This window comes from Phascolarctos cinereus, unplaced genomic scaffold (genome assembly GCF_003287225.1).
Source record: "Phascolarctos cinereus isolate Bilbo 61053 unplaced genomic scaffold, phaCin_HiC Scaffold_8;HRSCAF=390, whole genome shotgun sequence".
NCBI classification, from domain to species: domain Eukaryota; kingdom Metazoa; phylum Chordata; class Mammalia; order Diprotodontia; family Phascolarctidae; genus Phascolarctos; species Phascolarctos cinereus.
Window position 1 is genome coordinate 77,500,609 of NW_027556291.1, and position 18,952 is coordinate 77,519,560.

Here is an 18,952-nt window from a genome sequence, read left to right on the forward strand (position 1 = left end):
CACCATCATCCTTTCAGTTACCCAGGTTTGCAACCTAAGAACGGTCCTTGACTCTTCATCCCACCTCACGCCCTCAACCCTAGCCAATCAGTTGTCATCTTAGTAATCTGACCTTCAGCACATCGTTCACACCCATCCATACCACAAGCACCCCAGCTCAGGCCTTCCTTACTTCTCACCTGGACTGCTGTACTAGCTTCTTCCTTGTTCTCCCTCTATTGACACTCTCCCCTCTCTGACCTGTCTTCCACCCAGCTCCCAAAGTGCTATTTCCGAAGCAGACGTCTGCCTCTATCACTCTCCCACTAAAGAAGCTCTGGAAACTCCTTATTGTCTGTAGCATAAACTACAAACTGCTTTTTGGAGCCCTTCAAACCCTTCTCAGTTTGACTGCCAACGATTTTTCATAATTTCACATCGCTTCCACTCCAGCAGTACTGAGCCCTAGCCCTGCTAGCTGGCCTGCTCCTTCCTCCACTGGCTCTGGTGGGCCACAGTGTCATGCCTTCCTTGCCTGCCCCTCTCACAAGCCCCAGCTTTCCAGCTCAGCCATAGCATTGTTTCCTCCAGTACACTTTTATTGAGGCCCCCAGTTGTGAGTCATCTGCCCCCCAACATGACTTGGTACTGACGTGGCACCTATTTAATTTTTTTTGTGGCATCTATTTCAGACTGACTTATATGCTCTTTATCTCTAACAGAATGTAAATTTCTTGAGGACAGGGGCTCTCTCAATTTCGTCCCTGTACCCCTAGTGCTTGGCACAGAGCAGGTACTTAATAAATATTGGTTGAATGAACATGTTAACAGACCCTGAAATCTTGAAAGAAGTAATAGCTCCCATTTCCCAAATTACTTACAAAGTCACAGATGGGCAAAGAGAGGTTTCAGGAAGTGAAGTGACTTATACCCCATGTCACCATCCTTTATGTGCCCAAGGCTTCTGATGACAGGTGTAAGCTGGCTCTGACAACCAAAACACACCCCCAAAACAGAGTATGTGGGACCTAACCCTCCAAAACCCTCTCTCTGAGGCTCTGTCTTGACTCTAAGTACCCAGGCTCACTTCTGCTCTGTCAGAGAAGCGCCAGTGCCAGGCACTGGGGTGGGGGTGGAGGTGTCATGGCCTGCTCCTGATCATCTCTTCCAGTCTAAACCAGTGAGGGGACACCAACAGACAAAGGCAGGTCTGTGCCAGCTGTGTATGGGTAGGGGAATGTCCCAGAGGCAACCTAGCTGGCAATGAGTTACTGGTAATGAGTTACTGGTAGCACAGGACAAAGAGCCCCATGAGGCAGAAGGCCTGGCTTCGGATGTCAACCCTGACACTTAGCAAGTCAGTGACCTTTCTGAGGGGCAGCTAGGTAGGGCAGTGGATAGGGCACTGAACCTGGAGTCAGGAAGACTCATCTTCCTGAGGTCAAATCTGACCACAGACACTTCCCTAGCTGTGTGACCCTAGGCAAGTCACTCAACCCTGTTTGCCTGTTTCCTCATCTGTCAAACGAGCTGGAGAAGGAAATGGCAGGCCAATGTCTTTGCCAAAAAAACCCCAAATAGGGGCAGCTAGGTGGAGAAGTGGATAGAGCACCGGCCCTGGATTCAGGATGACCTGAGTTCAAATCCAGCCTCAGACACATAACACTTACTAGCTGTGTGACCCTGGGCAAGTCACTTAACCCCACTGCCTAAAAAAAAAAAAAAAAGAAAGAAAACCCCAAATGGGGTCACAAAGAGTTGGATACACCTAAATCAACTGAATGGCAACACCCCAGGGAAGGTTATGGGGAAGGTGTCTGGCTCTTGTTATGCTATATTAACATAGCTACGGCTCTAAGCCCAGCAAAGGGACAGACAATTCATTCCTTCAGTCACTTGACAGCTATTTATTATGTGCAAGGCACTATGCTCAAAGCTGGGGGATATCAAGATTAATAATGAAGAGGTATTTCATGGAGCTAAGCCAGGGATGGGGAGGCTGGCGAAGGAAACCAGGAGTCTCTGGGTTTGTTTTTGGTCTGGACTTGTGCTTCATCCAGGCAGGGCACTTTGGGTGTGGAAATTCCCTCCACCAGCACAAATGAACAACTCCCTTATTACAAGCCAGGCAACCACCTAAAGCATGGAGAAGGAAGGGACCTGTCACCTAAGGAGTTTATGGCAGAGGCAGGAGTTGGCCTCATTGGCCATTATCCCCCCTCCCCCCGCCCCAGTCTGGCCTTCTTTCTCTTCTTCACTTGTGATGCTCCGGTCAGCATTTCCACGCACTCCCTCCCTCTCTCCTTACCTCACGCTCACTGAGTCCCTGTCTTTCTTTAAGGTGCTGCTTAGGGACCATCTTCTATAGGAAGTCATTCCTGAGCCTTCCAACTCTTCAGAGTCTTCCCTCCCAAACTGCCTTGTATTCAAATGCTCTGTGTATGCACGGGTGCAAATGTGTGGAGATACACATGCATTTATTAACTTTATATCTGTGCTGTATGTATACTTACATTATTTACGTATATATACATATGTGTATATACACCACACACACACGTAAGCTCCTTGTGAGAGAACAGATTATTGCCTTCTTCATCCCTGTATTCTTGGCAGCCAGCGGACAGTAGGTGCTTATTAAATACTTGATGACTGATGGAGTAGAGATTCCATGACTATAGCCCTTTACCCACTAGGTCAGGCTGCCTCTCATCAGTACAAAAGATACTGGCACTAGTTTCTAACCTCTGACTATCTCTGCCCAAAAGGATGAAATGTGCTCTGTAAGGCACGACTGGAGGGCCACACCATGTTACGACTGCCTACCTGACTCCAGGCAGAACTATTTGTCTCTCATTTCAAAGACTGAAATGGAAAGTGGGAGCTCCGAGGTTATCCATGCAATAAAAAGTTATGACCTTTTATTTCTGTATAGCTGATGCTAGGGGTTTTTTCCCTTTCTTTTTGGACTTCAAACATGCAAACAGAAGCAGAGCTAGATTAGCCTGTCTATAACAGTCAATTTCCTCCATCTCCATGTGTATACACACACACACACACACACACACACACACACACACGCACATCCATTCTCTCTGTCTCTCTCTGTATCTCTCTCTCTCTCCTTCTATCCCTCCCTCCCTAAAACTTAGTCATGATAAATGAAGACAACTTAAAAATAGGTGATGTGACTAGATCTAGAAACAGATCTACAATCACAATTGTTCTTCTGAACAATGTCTGAATTCAGGCAATAATTGCAAGCTAATTCACTTAGCGCTGGAAGGGCCCTTACAGACCATGCAGTCCAAGCCCCTCGCTGTGCAGATAAGGAAACTAAGGTTCTGAGAGGACAAGGGAATTGGTAAACGTCAGCTGGGCAGTCTGTGGAGGAGCCAGAATTCTCAGCAAAACCCTCAGACTTCAAATCTCATTCCCTTTCCAAGGCATCCTGCTTCCTCAGATTGGAGATTTATGAAAAGGCCCTGCCCAGGCTTGCTGCCAGTCGAGAAAGCTAACAACAGACTTTCAGCAGGAGCCATGTATTAAAGGGTGTTGTGTCCTTAATAAAATCTTAGTTATTTAATACAAGAAATTCATTTATGCATGTTAATGAGCAGAAGCAGTAATGTATATGATCCTAACAGCCTTTCTATTTTAAATCACTAAGTACTTAAGTTCATGTATTAGGACATCTATGCTGCAGGTTAAGGCCCAAGTATGTTTAACTTGGACTACCATTGGTAGAAAGTATGGAGCAATGGGCAAAGTTTTAGTAAACCCCAGGGAGTCAGTGTGTTTATCCTTCTGCCACAGCCTAGGAATTGTGATTCCTACCCAAAGAGCAGCTGGATCTCAGGGACAATGGAATATCCTTTTAAGAAACTAAAGAGCTTCAAAGTGAAAACCAAGAAAAAGGCTCTGAAGGGTTCAAAGGCTGGAGCATAAAAGAATATGACACAGAGAAGGAGGGAAAGAAGTCTACAGAATACCAAGATACTAGCAAAAGAGCCCCTGCTTTTCCCCAAGGGAGTCTAGGTGGAAATGGCTACTTGCCCTTCAAGGAAAGATGCTGTGGAGCTCAGCCAAAAGCTCACCCACAAAGGGCCAGGGGAGAAAGAACTAAGCATTGGTGGTCGGTGATTCTCTGCTTATCTGACAGCAAGATCTCTCTTCCTGGGGCATGCATCCAGAACAGAAGCTAGTCTCCAAAGTTTGTTAAAACAGATGACTACTACTACCCATTCCTGGCAATTGAACAAGGAGGCATGTACAAAGAGATGCGGCACAGCTGGCCTCGAAGTCGGGAAGGCCTGGGTTCAAGTCCCTCTTCTGACACACACACTGGCTAAGTGACCCCTCAGGGCATTAGGGCCGCTCTGAGATTCTAAATGGCAGAGAAAATGCCAAGCTGCATTGGTAGAGAAAGCTTCCTATACCAATGACATTCCTTGCCCTCTGGAAAACAGTAGGCTCAGAGCAGGGCTAGGACCAAGAAAAGGTTCCATTCTTATATGGACACTTTTCTCTGTCAAGAATGATCTTTGGATTGGAAAGGACAAGAAAACAATGGTGAGTCAAGAGGTGAAGGCCAAGCTAGGTAAGAAAAGAATAAGTGAACATGTCTCTTGTCAGCAGGCCATACCCTGGGAGTAAGTCTCAGAGCACTGAAAGAACTGTACAACGGGACTGCTAAGGCACTCTTGTTGTGGCTGCTGTCCATTCATTTCAGTCGGGCCTGACTCTCCGTGACCCCATCTGGGGTTTTCTTGGAAGAGATAATGGAGCAGTTTTCCAAGGACTCCAGCTCATTTCACAGATGAGGAAACTGAGGCAAAAGGATGAAGTGACTGCCCAGGATCACAGAGTTAGGAATGTCTGAGGCCGGATTTGAACTCATGAAGAGGAGTCTTCCTGACTCCAGGCCCCACACTTCATCCACTGAGCCACCTAGTTGCCCTAAGCCATTCTCAGGTATCCACAAACCATCGTGGAGAACAGCAAAGGGATCACAGACCTGGGAAAGGGTACATATTTCCCAATTTTTAGAAAACAAAATAGACTCAATTCTGCCTTCCCCAATGGCCCCCAGCTGTTAGTGTTCTCTTCTTCTTGGCATTATTTTGTATTTATGTTCCTGTGCACATGTGACATCCCCTAGGAGACTAGAATCTCCCTGAAGGCAGAGGCTAGTTCATTTGTCTTTGGATCCCCAATGCCTAGTACAGAATAGAAACTTGATAAATGTTTCTTCACTTGTTTTGAATAACTGCAGAGACTGATAACTCACAGAAGCCCTACTGAGTCTCAGACTGGTGGGAGAGTGCTTTAGGGAAACCACAGCTGTGTCCAAGGAATGACTGTACTGCTTATTCCCTTTGGGTTTAAAATGAGTGGCAAGAGGATCCCTCTGCTGTAACAAGTTGTACTCACTCTTTTGTTAAGACAAACCACAGGCCACAGGCTGCACCCCAGGGTGCAGCAGCAACACAGGCAACCACAAAGCAACCACTTGACGCTGACCGGAAGGTTCTTCTGTAAGCATCCGTTTACACGGCCAATACTGGTCTTGAATTCTTCTGGGGCCACCTGCAAGAGAAGCAAAGTCTGTCACCAAGGCTCAGCACAATTATTTTAATCACATGCAAAACAAATGTGTCTAGTGTCCTCTTCCACCTCCCACATAATCATAAACAAGACGCTTAGAGGATGTTAAAAAGTAAAAGGATCTAAGGTCATTTCCACAGAAGTTAGTCAACTCTTCCAATGATGGAGGAATGAAAAGTAATCGTTAGTGATATTTATGGGAAACAATAATATTAAATAACCCCCTTCAGATTCCAGGAAATGGGCACATATGCCTTTTTCTTACCATTTGTCCTCACAAATAAGAATCTTTTTTTGTAGCATTCATTGATTCTAATTCAATATGCCAGACACTGCCAAAGGAACAGGAGTAATAACTGAAAAAAAAATCAAGCTTTTGGTGGTCTCTCAAAATTCAGGGGAAGAGGCAGCCTGACAGAGAGGAAAAAAAACTGAACCTGACATTAAGACTGGGTTCCAAGCTTCACTCTACTACTGAACAGGGAATGCTGAAGCCCAATCACAGGGCCATAGGTTACATATTCCAAGCTAGAAAAGACCTCAAATGTGAAGTTCAACAACCTCTTCATTTTGCAGAGGTAGAAACTGAAAGGTGAACGTCTTTAAAGGCCAGAACACAGAAATCACTGATCGGTATTAAACTACCAGTAAAATTTTCTGTGGGAACCTAACAAAGCTTACAATACCTATAAAAAGCTGTCAATTTTCTCATCTCTAAAATATAGATTACAGTTACCTGCCTACCTCTGAGGATTGTTTTGATAATCAAATGAGATTAATTCAGGAGAACACAGTGCCTTGTAAAATGTGTTACATAGATGCCAGCTAGAATTATTATTAGTGTTGTTCACAAGCTGCCTCAAAAATAAGGTGCTACTAGGAAACATTTTCTCCCCCCAGAAAACCTTTGACATGCCAAGTAAACAGTGCTGAGCATTTGCCGAGGATTAAATTCATGCATGTTTTGTTAATATGTAACATGAGAAGCTGCTGCTTTTGGTCTGGACAGGAGCAGGGTGGTAAAGGACACTGAATCCAGAACCCAGGGAACCAGGTTTGAAGGCTGGCAAAATGAACCTGTTACCTGCCCTCTGGGGGCCTCAGTTTCCTCTTCTGTAAAATGAGTGGGTTAGACTAGATCTAAGAGCTACATCTTATGAACCACAAAATGGTTTCAAATTCCTAGGCCTCAAATTTCTCTAATCATTCTTTCTCCTCTTCCTTTCTTGCAAATAACCTCTGAGGTCTCACCACTGACAAGAACAGAAGCAATTCAAAAGTGGTAGGTACTACAGGTTTCATTAGATTTCCATAGAAAATGTAACCTCACATTTATGCAAGTAAGTGGTATGCTGAAAGCCATGCACCTCAAGGTGAAATCTTTATTCTGGACTTAAGAACCAATTTCCTTTTCAGGGTCAACTTGTCCATCTTTGTGAAGTTTGGGGCCCAAAAAATCCCATGCCTAGCTGTGAAATAAACAAGCGGTGAAATGATGCCTTTGGAAAAGGAAAGGCACAAAAATACATACAAATCAAAGAAGGTCATTTTGGCATCAAAAGGGATTTATTAGCCTTCAAAACACTGTCACACCACTTGCTCCATTTCCATCATCAAGCATCAAGATTACAGGCCCAGTATGAATCAAGAGGATGGCAGAGGCAGATAATTGCCATAGAACTCAGCACCATCATTTGCAGTTGTGGGGCCATCTAGGATATTAAGCATATAAATAAACAAACACATTTTTGACTAGTTCATAACAACCACTTTGCTTAATTGCTTTAACTATAATTTGGTACACTGCTCATTGAATCAACTGCCTACTGTTGTGACAGGTAAGAGCTTGAAGCTTTATTTTCAGAGGAAATTTCAAAAGAGAGACATCCTTTGGATTTTCAGCAACACTTGAAGAGCTAAATGTCTTAACAACATTTAGCTTAAATGTCCATTAAAAGAATAAGGTTTAGGAGCAGCTAGGTGGCAAAGTAGATAGAGCACCGGCTCTGGAGTCAGGAGGACTTGAGTTCAAATCCGGCCTGAGACACTTACTAGCTAGCTATGTGACCCTGGGCAAGTCACTTAACCCCCACTGCTTCCAAAATAAATTTTTTAAAAAGGTTCATGAAAGTACAAATTTTTTTTGTATAACACAAAATCTGGAATTGTTTACACACACACACACACACACACACACACACACACACACACACACACACTTTAATTTATACAAGTGTTAGACCAGCTGAAGACCTGTAATCTAATATAAAATTGGAACCAGCTTGCAGTGATTTTAACATTCTAGGTACTAATTAGCAAATACAGTCAAAATCTAAGATAAAACCAATCTCGGTAAAATTTTTATTTTAAGTAATATTATGGTGATCAGAAAACATTCTACTTACTTGAATTGTACTTACTTAAAAAGAGCTGTGCTTTCAGTGCAATGGATACTCCTGCCATGCCTTCGACTCTGGTCTTCATCAACTTCCCCCCCACACATACACCTGTCTGGCTCACCAGGAGGAAGCCATCCCCTGGTGAGCAGCCTCTGCTGCTGGGCATCTCCAACCTTTTGCTGGCCCAGCAGCCCACTCCCCAGGCTTTCTACCTTTCTCCTTTGTCAGAATACAATCAAGTGACAGTCATGATGACTTAGTTGCATCATGTGTTTTCAGTTTGTTGTAAGGCAAAATACATTGACAGTCTCCAAGAAAGAAAATGGATTTATATAGCTTGAAGAAGAAAATGTTAAGAGGGTATTTAATATTTCAAGTATATAAAAAGGTCTTCTCTCTGTGGGAAGCACTACTGTCACAAGGGGAAAGCAATGGACTAGGGAGAGGTCAAAAGATCTGTATTCTCATCCTCAACCTGTCATTAACTAACTGGGTGACTACAGGCAAATCACTTCATTATTCCAAGATTCACTTTAAGAAACAAGAGTCTATAAAGTAAGTATCTGAGCATCCATCTTATCTACCTTAGAGGAGTGAGAAAACCCAACAGTTAAGTACGTGGAAAGTGTTCTGCAGGGTACAAAAGGATAGAAACATCGAGGCTTCCAACCACTATTCTCTCCTGAGAACAAAAAAGGGATGAGCTTCCACTACAGGAGCTGGTTGGTAGGAAGATTGCAAAGTCTCTCCATAGATGTTCAAGGGAAGGAAAAGTGAGGTTATCTTCTGTGTGTGGTTTGCATCCAACCTCACCTGGAAGCAGACAAATGGCGATCCACTGCGTTGCAAGGTGAATAGAACACTAAACTTGGAATCAGGAAGACCTATGGTTGAATCCTACTTCTAATATTTATTAACTATGTGACCATGGGCAAGTCACTTCAATTCTTTGAGTCTCCATTTCTTCATCTGTAAAATGGGAATAATGAATACCTAAAGTATCTACATTACAGAGTTTTGTGAGGTTCAAATAAGATAATATACAAAGTACTTTATAAACTTTAAAGGACTTCATTACCAAAGCTAGATAAATGTAGACAAGACACAGTAATCTAGGTCTAGACTGAGTAAAGGGGGAAAGGATTGAGATTAGACAGTTCAGATTATTAGGGTTGATTTTACTCTCTTTCTTTCCCCATTTTTTTTTCCTTTTAAAGAACGGCATGGGGGACAAAGAGAGGAAATAATGGAATATATAACAGGGAGGGAAAAACAAACCTAACAATCATATCCGTGAATATGAATGCAACGAACTAGTCCATAAAACACAAAGTGGAAACATGTTATTTATAAGAAATACATATACAACATAAAGAGTCACAAGGAGTAAAAATGAGGAGTTGGCCTAGAATCTATTATATCACTACTGAATCCAAAAAAGCAGAGGTGGCTACCATCATCTCAAACAAGGCTACAGTGAAAACAGAGGTAGTTAAATGAGATAAACAGGAAAGAAACTACATTATATTTAAAGGCATCACAGATTATGAAACAACATCAATACTAAATATACATGCACCAAATGGCATAGCATTTAAGTTCTCAAAGGAAAAATCAACTTAATTACAGAAAGAAATAGACAACAAAACAACTGCTGGAGGATTTCACTGTGTCCCCTTTCAGATCTAGAAAAATCTAATAAACAAGAAGTTAAGGACCTAAATCGACAGAATTTTCCAAAAATTAAATATTCGAGGTTACTGAATGGGAATCATAAGGAACACACCAATTTCTGAACTCTGCATGGCACCTTTATAAAACCAGACCACGTGCTTAGATACAAATAACTCATAAAGAAATGAAGAAAAATTAAATGTCCTTTAGAGGCCAAAGTGAAAAAAAATTAAATGAAAATCAATAAGGGGAATCTGAAAAAATGAGTCAGACTTAAATGTAAACTAAATAATATAATCCTACAGAATGAGTGGAACTAAGAACAATAAATATAATAAAGAAACAATAAATAATTTTATCAAAGAAAATGAGACAACATACCAAAACTTTTGGGATGCAGCCAAAGCAGTCCTTAAGGAAAAATTTTTACCTCTAAACATTTTCATCAACAAAAAAAAGAAGTCTCTTAATTTAGCTTGCAACTAATGTTTTGAAAACCTAAAAAAAAAAAATAAACAAATTATAAAACTCTGAATAAAAAGGAAAATAGAAACTCTGGAAATCAAGGAAGAGAGAAACAAAATTGAAAAAAATTACTGTACTGATAAATTAAGCTAAGGGCTGTTTTTTCCTAAAACAATAATAAACTCTTAGCTAATTTGATTTTTTTAAACCATAAAACACTATAAATGTCAGTTATTATCATCATCAAGAAACTGACATAATCCTTTTTACATTGAGAAACACATATTAAATAAAACTATGCTGGCCACATTATAGTTAATTCTTGGCTTTTCAGGAATAATAACATAATTGAAAATAATATCTGGGACCATGAATACAAAGTAACATTTCTAATAATAATAACTGATTTTTCTATAACATTTTAAGGTTTATAAGCATTTTGTTTACAACAATCCTGTGAGGTCGGAAGTATAAGTATCATCTCCATCTGAAAGATAAAAAAACTAAGGCTCACAGAGTAGAAGTAACTTGTCCCAAGGTTCACAACCTATAAGTACTGAAATAGGGATCTGAACCCTGGCACTTTTTTTTCTACAGTTACTCAAAGCAAATAGAAACAGAAATGTGGTAGAAGGGATGAATGCTGAAATCCGGAGTCAAAAGATTTAGGTTCAAATCCTAGCTAATTAAATGTTATTTTCTTTCTCATGAATTCCACACTCTAGTAGAGACCACCTGCCGTTCCCCACATACAGTATTCCATTCCTTTGCACAGGTTGTCCCTGGGACAGAAGGGAATGCTCTTCCCCTCCTTACTTTCACCTCTTGAAACCTGGAGCTCCCTTAAAAGCTCCACCCAAGTGTCTCTTCCTACAAGAAGCCTGCCCTATTTTCCCCAGTTGTTTACAGCACTCCCTTTTCCCATGAAAATTTCTTTCTCTCTCAATAGAGATAGCTACAGATAGAAATGAAGATATCTATTCATCAGTTTATCTGGGAAGACTTGTATCCTTGCAGAAGAATGTAAGTTCCTTAAAGGCAGGGATTCATTTTTGGCACACAATAGGTGCCTAATAAATGCTTGCTGAATGAATGAAATGAAAACAAAAGTGTATACAGAGGAGGTCAATGCTGGAGACAAGCCAACTGTGATGGTATGGAGAAATCAATTCCCAAGGTATCTGAAGGCAGGGAAGGAGACAAAAGCATAGGAAAAAATCTCATATATTATTCTTTAAAGGCAACTGAGAGAACATTACTAACTGCAGACCCATGTACCTATTTCCAATCCATATAAAATTTTTATAAGAATAGTTTCCACATCTGAATGCATCTTTGATGAGGGAACTAGGAGGGACTGGGCAGGTTCTTGCTAGGCATGAGACACAGCAAACAACATCTTTACTGTCACACAACTGACTCAAAGAGGTATAGAATGCAAGATCCCAAGATCTCACTGTGTTTATTGTTTGCTGGCTACAAGAAAGCTCTTGATTCAGCACAGCAAAGACACCTCAGAGATAGGATCTCCTCCAATCGTGCATCGCCCAAGAAGATGCCAAAATGATGCAAGATTCCTTCAAAGTTATAACAAAAGAGAACTTTTTGCTGATCTAAATGTGATTTTTGTTTTAAGTGAAAAATGAAAGGAAAATAGATAAATTAAGTTCAAAACACTCTATCTGGCTAGATTCTCAAGAAGAAGCATGGTGAAGGCACAAAGTCATGAGACTGAAGTCGGGGTGCTGTGGTTTAAATCCTTGTAACTCTTACTTCCTATACAAATACCCATAATGTCTCTTTGGGCATTTGTTTCTCCATCTGTAAAACAAAGAAGATGGACTAGCTGATCTGTCAGGTTCCTTATAACTCTGAATTCTATGAATTAGGCTTTCAGATTGAATGTCCTTTGAAAATAACAGATACATCACTTCAGGTTTGGGGGTGGGAATGAGACTGGGATATGGATAGTAATGGCATGACATCATAGTAAAAAGAAGCCACTAATATCAGCAGACAAACTTGATCCCCAGGGGCCTTCATGTGCTACTGAGTCAGAATGAACTGAGAATTCAAAGGGACAGGAAATGACCTAAAGCAGCAGCTCCAACCTTGGCTTCTCTATATGTCAGATTGTCTACAATTTTCTCTGAGGAGCTATTGTAACAATCTCAAAACAACGTTTTAATACACATTAATTTACAATATAAATATATGCTATAAAAAACTTTCAGGAGGAAGACCAGTGCAAAGCCAATATTTCTCTAGCTTTTTAAGCTTTACACAGCACTTTCTGCATGCATGCACCCTGCAAGATAGATCCTATCAATCATGTAATTTAGTCCTGGAAGGAGCCTGGTGAGCAACCTGGTTCAACAAGCAAGGGTTATTAATTCCTTGCCTTCACAGTGTTAGCACTAGGATTTAAGGCCAATTCTCCCGAGTCCCAGCAGTCCAATGCTCTTTCTACTACACAGCATCCCTAATTAGGTGCAAAAACAATAACTGACATTTATATGGTGATCTAAGGTTTGCAAAGCACTTTCCCTACATCATCTCATTTGAATCTTCCAACAACCTTATGAGTTAGGTGCTAATGTCAGTTCCATTTGACAGAAGAGGAAACTGAGGCTCAGATAAGTTAAGGGATTTGCTCATGGTCACACAGCTAGTACATGTCCAAGGCAGGATTCAAACCTAGATTTCTCTCCATTACAGGTCAGCACAATTATCTAGTATATCCACTACTATTCAAAAAAAAAAAAAACAACAGATTAGCTCAGAGTGTGGAACTGTATGAGGGAAAGGGGAGGAGGGTCTGGTCACATAATAAGGTTCTACACATAAAGAAATGATGGCTGTAGAAAGGAAGAAGATTTAGGCACAATAACTGGTCAAGGGACAGCAGTTGCTAGAACACTGACATTCAGTCAATGTGTTTGTTCAGTGTATTCAAGTCTGAATTTATAAACAGTGAGCCAAGACACTTCTGAAATGGACATCTTTTTACTTTAGTTTGATTGTCCTTGGCATCAAATTGTTAATACTTTTAAATTTTATATCATAACTTATTTTTCCTTTAACCCTTTACCCCTTCATACTCTCTCTCTCTCAACACACACACACATACACACACACACACACACACACACACACACACACCCTAAACTCTCCCTTGTAACAAAGACAACCATTTTAGCACAACCCAAAGGCCTAGCACATGCCACATTCCACATCCAAAGTGTGGTAGGTAGTCAATTTCCTCTGCTGTTCCTTGAGGCTGAGATAGATCATTACACTTAAACGTTCAACTGCCTTTCGGGGCTGTTTTCCCTTAGATTATTGCAGTTATTATGTATATTGCCCTCCTGGTTTTGCTATGTTCACAACAATCTTTTTTTTTTATTGAAAAATTCAGTACAAACTGCTACTTACCTTCCCTGTTAGAACTGAAGGAAATTCAGTATCAAACTTGTTGCTCAAGCCAAACCTTGAAAACAAAAAGACAAAAGATATATTCCACTCAACTTCTTTAAGTTTATTTGTAAAATCATGTCACTTTAATAGGCTGACCTGGTGTTTAAAACATACGCACACACACACACACACAAAAAATCCTTGGCTTCGATTTCCCTGGATAAATCCATTGGCTACAATTTTGAAAATTAGCTGAGATAGTGTATAGTTCAAAAAATTAATCTGGGAAGTTTTAAAAATTATACCATATGAATTCAGATCCTGGAATGTTAATCCTAATTAAGCCCATGAGCATGGCAACAAGGAATAAAGTCAGATTCTAACTGAAGTCTGCTTTTTCTAAGTGAGTTAAAGAAATGTTGATGTGCATCTAGCAACTGAAGGTTCGTTGAAGGCAAAGCATTTTATTCTGCCATTGGCAGCCAAGCATTCTTGCAAGGAGGGGAGAAGAGGACCAAACCATTCACTTTCTGCCCCAAATACAGGAGGGCCTTTTACCGGCCTACTTGCTCGATTTTGAAGGCAAGCATCCCAAGCCCATCTCCTCCCAAAATCTGTCAAATGTTCCTGAAGAAACCCTTGTGAATTCCCTGACTCCAAAGCTGCACCTTCATCTTCTGATCTTCTACAGTAATGAAAAGTCCAGAATCATGAAGAAGTTGAGAACTCTGTATAGAAAATGATTATATTCTACTAGACTAGACTAAATTCTACAGCACAGATTGCTGGATTACAACCAACAAGAAGTTGTACTAGATTGGAAATCTGAGTATGAGAAGTATATGTTTCTAATTCCTGTGACCACCACAGCGCCTCACACAGGACCTTACGGATATATGAGGCATTCAATCAATAGTTGTTGATAAAAACGAATGTTAAGAATTGTTTTTACATGTAACTGGAGAAAAATAAAATACTAAATTAAAAAAAACAGAAAAAAATACTTGTTCAATGAATGACAACAATATTGCCTCTATTTAGTTAATCTAGGAAACTGTACACTTTATATAGCATAGAGTTATCTCATTTATAGTAGGTTAAATATGGTATTTGTGGTCAATTTTATTTTTTAAATGGGCATCAGGCCATTGTTATGGTCTAGAACAGGGATGAGGAACCTAAACCCCTATTATACTATTATTTCTAAGGAGGGAAAAAAAAAATCAGGTTACACTTCAAACAATAAAAGCTTTCTTGCCTCTCTGCCCCCGAACTCTTTCCCATCACTGAAAGTCCAATTCAAATACCACCTCCTCCAGGAAGCTTCTCCTGATTCCCCCAGCCCTCAGGTATAACAATGTGCTCCCCACCCACATCCCTGACCCTCATATAGAACCTGGTTTGCACCTCCCTCCCTTCCTTATGTATTTATGTACTATTTTAGGTGGCACAGCAGAGGGCTGGACCTGGAGTCGGGAAAACTTAAGTTCAAATCCCACCTCAGACACTAGCTGTGTGACCTTGGGCAAGTCACTTCACTTCTGCCTGCCTGTATTTCCTTATCTGCCTCAAATATAATCTACCTCAAAGGGTGGTTGTGAGGATCAAATGAGATGTTTGTAAAGTACTTCGCAAACCTTAAAAGCGCCATACAAGTGCTAGCTCTGATCATTTTATATTAGCATTAGTCACGTATATGTCTTACCCTCCAACAGACTGGAAACTCCTACAGAGTTTCTGCTCCTTGGGGACATGGGCTGGTTTCTTGGCACTGCACCACCACCTATTACCACTGGCTCTGAATGTAGTAGGGGCTTAATAGATATCTGCTGAATTGAGAAGTCCAAATAGCCTTCCCTTCCCCAGATGCTCATTAATTCACTCAAGCCAACCCACATGACCTTACCTGTCATCTTAACATATCCAAACTGGGGGCTTCTACACTAAAAGAATGGAGTCCCCTGTTAGAGGGCCCAAAAATGCAAACCAAAACATAAGATCACCCCAGAAGCATTAACCACGAGACATAGGCTCGGTAGGGATCTGAAAGGAATTGTTGTTTTACAAGGATTACAACAGGGGCCACCCACTGTTACCACTTTCTTTGTAGATGGAGGAGCAGAGGCAGAAGAAAGCATACCAGCCTCCAAAGAAAGAGATTAACCCAAGAAAGAGAAACGTAGCAAGTCCAATATGTGTCAGACCAGACAAACTTTCTGAACACCATGTCACATTAAACTTCATTTCATGAAAAATGGTGTCAAGGTAATGGACTGACAGGTTTTCTTTATCTGAAAAATGCATTTTCCAACGAAAGAAGGGGTATTTTGTGTTTCCTCAAAATGAGGAAAGTGACAAAAGCTGAACATTTTGAATAGCTGAAGGAGGTACATGAAAATCATGTTTAAAAGGGACCAAAGAACTTTTGGGGAAACTCCAAGACAGAAAAAGACCAAGAAACTGTCAACAAGCTTTTCAAAGCCTATAAAGTTATGGGATGTAACACGTCACTGAAGAGCCATTTCTTGGATTCACATTTGAACTTCTTGGAAAATATAGGTAAAGTCTAAGGAATGTTTCCATCAAAAAATGCCCCCAATGGAAAAGCTAACAACAATACTAGGGAGCCAGTGGAGTCCAAGCACAGCATGGCAGAGCTCGAGCGGGCTGGGATCTCCTACTGGACTTAAGCAATATGCCATACTAAGGCAAAATACAATTTGTAGCTACAGTTTGGCCAAATTCAATGAGCAATTTTGATTAGCTAAGAAACAATTTTAAAATACAAAACGGTGAGTCCTGTGAAAATGCTGTGTGGGCAATGGACAAAATCTGAAGCTGTATTTGAAATCTGAACAAAAGCTGCATTTAAAAATCAGAACAAAAACTACTACAAAATTCACCTACAATCGCAAGGGCCTACTTTTCATGTGTAACTGAAAAAAAAAAGCTGTCCAGTGCTATAAGCTCACATCAGCATGGTATTTTAAGGTTTACAAAGCACTTTCATTACAACAACCCTTCGAGGTGGAGAGACCAAGTATTCTCTCCATTTTAGAGAAACAGAAAGTAGGCTCCCAGAGCTAAGTAACTTGTCCAGGGTGGAACATCTCACTGGGGGCAGGGTTCAAACCCAGGTCTATGGTGTTCTTTCCACTACCATACACATCTCAATGCTATCTATAAATACTCACACAGAGTAACAAACCTAATACCAAAAAAAAAAAAAACCTAAGGCCTGAGATTTTGCTTTGTGGTGTCCTTAGACTTTATTTCACCGTATGAGAAATGTGTATTATAGTATTTAATTTACAATGACATGTTAATCTGGGAATCTGGAACACAAATATGTAACAGAATAAGAGAAGGCCATTCCATCTAAGTTATGATACAAACCTTGAAAGCATTAATCAAGAACGCTTCATTTAACATGCTTTCCCACAAAGAAGCTTTTTACGTTACATGACCTGACCTCAGAGATAGCCCTGGGCTCCATTCTGATAAGGTCAACACTACATATTTTAAGCAGTGATGTATTTTAAACTCTTCCCATATACTATTCATACCCAAAGGTAAGAGTTTTAGTAAAATGGGTTCATACAACTTAGAGCTAAGAAGGAACCTTGGGGAGTATATAGTCCTTCGTCCACATTTTACCGAGCAAGAGCATAAGACTAAAAAACTTTATCTTTGTGGGCTCAGATTGCTTTCAGATAATTTCCAAGAATTCAGTGTGCTACAAAATCCAGCACTGCCTGCACTTTGATTAACTAGCATCTTCCCTCTGGAGGCAAATTTACAGCTAAAGAATGAAAAGAAGCATCATTTGAATGGTTAGTGAGTGCTCTGCACTAGCTAAACACCAACTCCCAATGGAAATAGGGTTTTGCTCATCTTTCTAAATAATATATAGACAAGTCCTTCTAATAAGATACATTGTGCTCTATTTATAAACCCCATACATTTTTTTTGTTAAAAAGGTTCCACACGAACCTAATGTCAAACAATGCCACCTGCATTCCTTTTCCGGGGTGCTAATGGGGCATTTCAAGCCTATCACAATCTGGCTCCAGCCTGTCTTTCCAGGCTGATTACACATTACTTCCCCCATTCACTACATTCCAGTCAAACTGGTCTGTTTGTAGCTCCCTGTACAGAACGCTGCCTTTGCACAGATTGTGTGCCCCACGACTGGAATGCTCTCTCTCCTCACTTCAAGAGGCCTTTCCCAATTTCCCCAGTTATTCATGTCCCCTTCCAAATCAGTGTACGTTTAGGGCCATACAGTCTCGCTGTACAGGAAAGGCACGCTGCATAGTGGATAGAGAGCCAACCTTCAAGCCAGGAAAACTTGAGTTCCAGTCCAGAATCCAACTGGCTGGGAGACCCTAGGATCTAGCTTCTCAGATTTCTCACCAACGCTCTAAGAGATGATAATCTCCAAGGTTTATAATCTCTAACTGCAGAAAAGGTATCGCCTATGCCACTGGAATCCCAGGCCCAGCCGGCCTTTCTCCCTTCCCCCTCTACCTAATATGCTATATCCTAAAGGAAAATGTAAGCTCCCTGAAGGCAGAAGAACCCAGCACAGTGCTTGGCACACAGTGAATGCCAAACAAATGCTTGGTGATATTTTAAACTTTAATGTATTACGGACATACTTTAAATCATCATACTAGGTTTATTTTGCAAAATGATTTTTGAAGTTGCTTATTTTGATCTCCCACTAGTGAGAGTTAATGTCTAAAATACACTCCCATAATTGAATACACAGAGGCTTCTCTAGAGCTCCCTTTCCCTTCACTCTTACAGAGGCAGAAATATTCCCTCTCTAAAGATCCAGTTCCATACAACCTCACTCTCCCAGGCTTTAACTCTTCAGGACTGGTTCACACACTCATTCTTTTCTCTCCAGGAGCTTCACCTTCTTCCTGTTTTCAAATAAGCACCCCCTTTGATTTCCCTCCTTGAAAAGAATGTTCCCTTATTTCTGGCGCCCCTTCCAGCGACCATCTAAATTCTCTTCTTCCTGTTACTGACAAACTTTTTGAAGAAGCGACCTTTATCTGCTGCCTCCCCATATGGCCATCACCTTACTAAAACTGCTGAGTGCATCACCAGTGAGGCCCTTTATGGACAAATTCAAGTGCCTTTTCCACCTCTGGCACAGTGACAACCTCCTCTTTAAAACTAGCTTCTGTGATAGGAACCTTCCTTTGTCGCCTTCTGGGTTTTTGTTTGGAGTTCTTTACTTTTTTTTTTTGGCCTCCTCCCAGGCCTAATTGTGGGTGTTATCCAAAGCTCAGTCTTTGGTGCTCTCCAAACTCTGTCAGAATGCTCATCTGTTTTCACAGCCTCATGGAGCTGACCAAGCCCATCCCTCGGCCATTCCATCCAAATTCCCTCCATTT

General features: G+C 40.9%; 1 protein-coding gene across 1 annotated transcript in view; it reads right to left on the minus strand.

The window, feature by feature from the left end:
* The window catches only part of CHIC1 (cysteine rich hydrophobic domain 1), a 46,589-nt gene that overhangs the window by 11,809 nt on the left and 15,828 nt on the right, over positions 1 to 18,952 (minus strand). The window contains exons 2-3 of the mRNA XM_020980105.2: positions 13,560 to 13,614; positions 5,413 to 5,568 (exon numbers count right to left, since the gene is read on the minus strand). Coding sequence (XP_020835764.1) covers positions 5,413 to 5,568; positions 13,560 to 13,614 — 211 coding nt within the window. The remainder of the gene's footprint in view (positions 1 to 5,412; positions 5,569 to 13,559; positions 13,615 to 18,952) is intronic.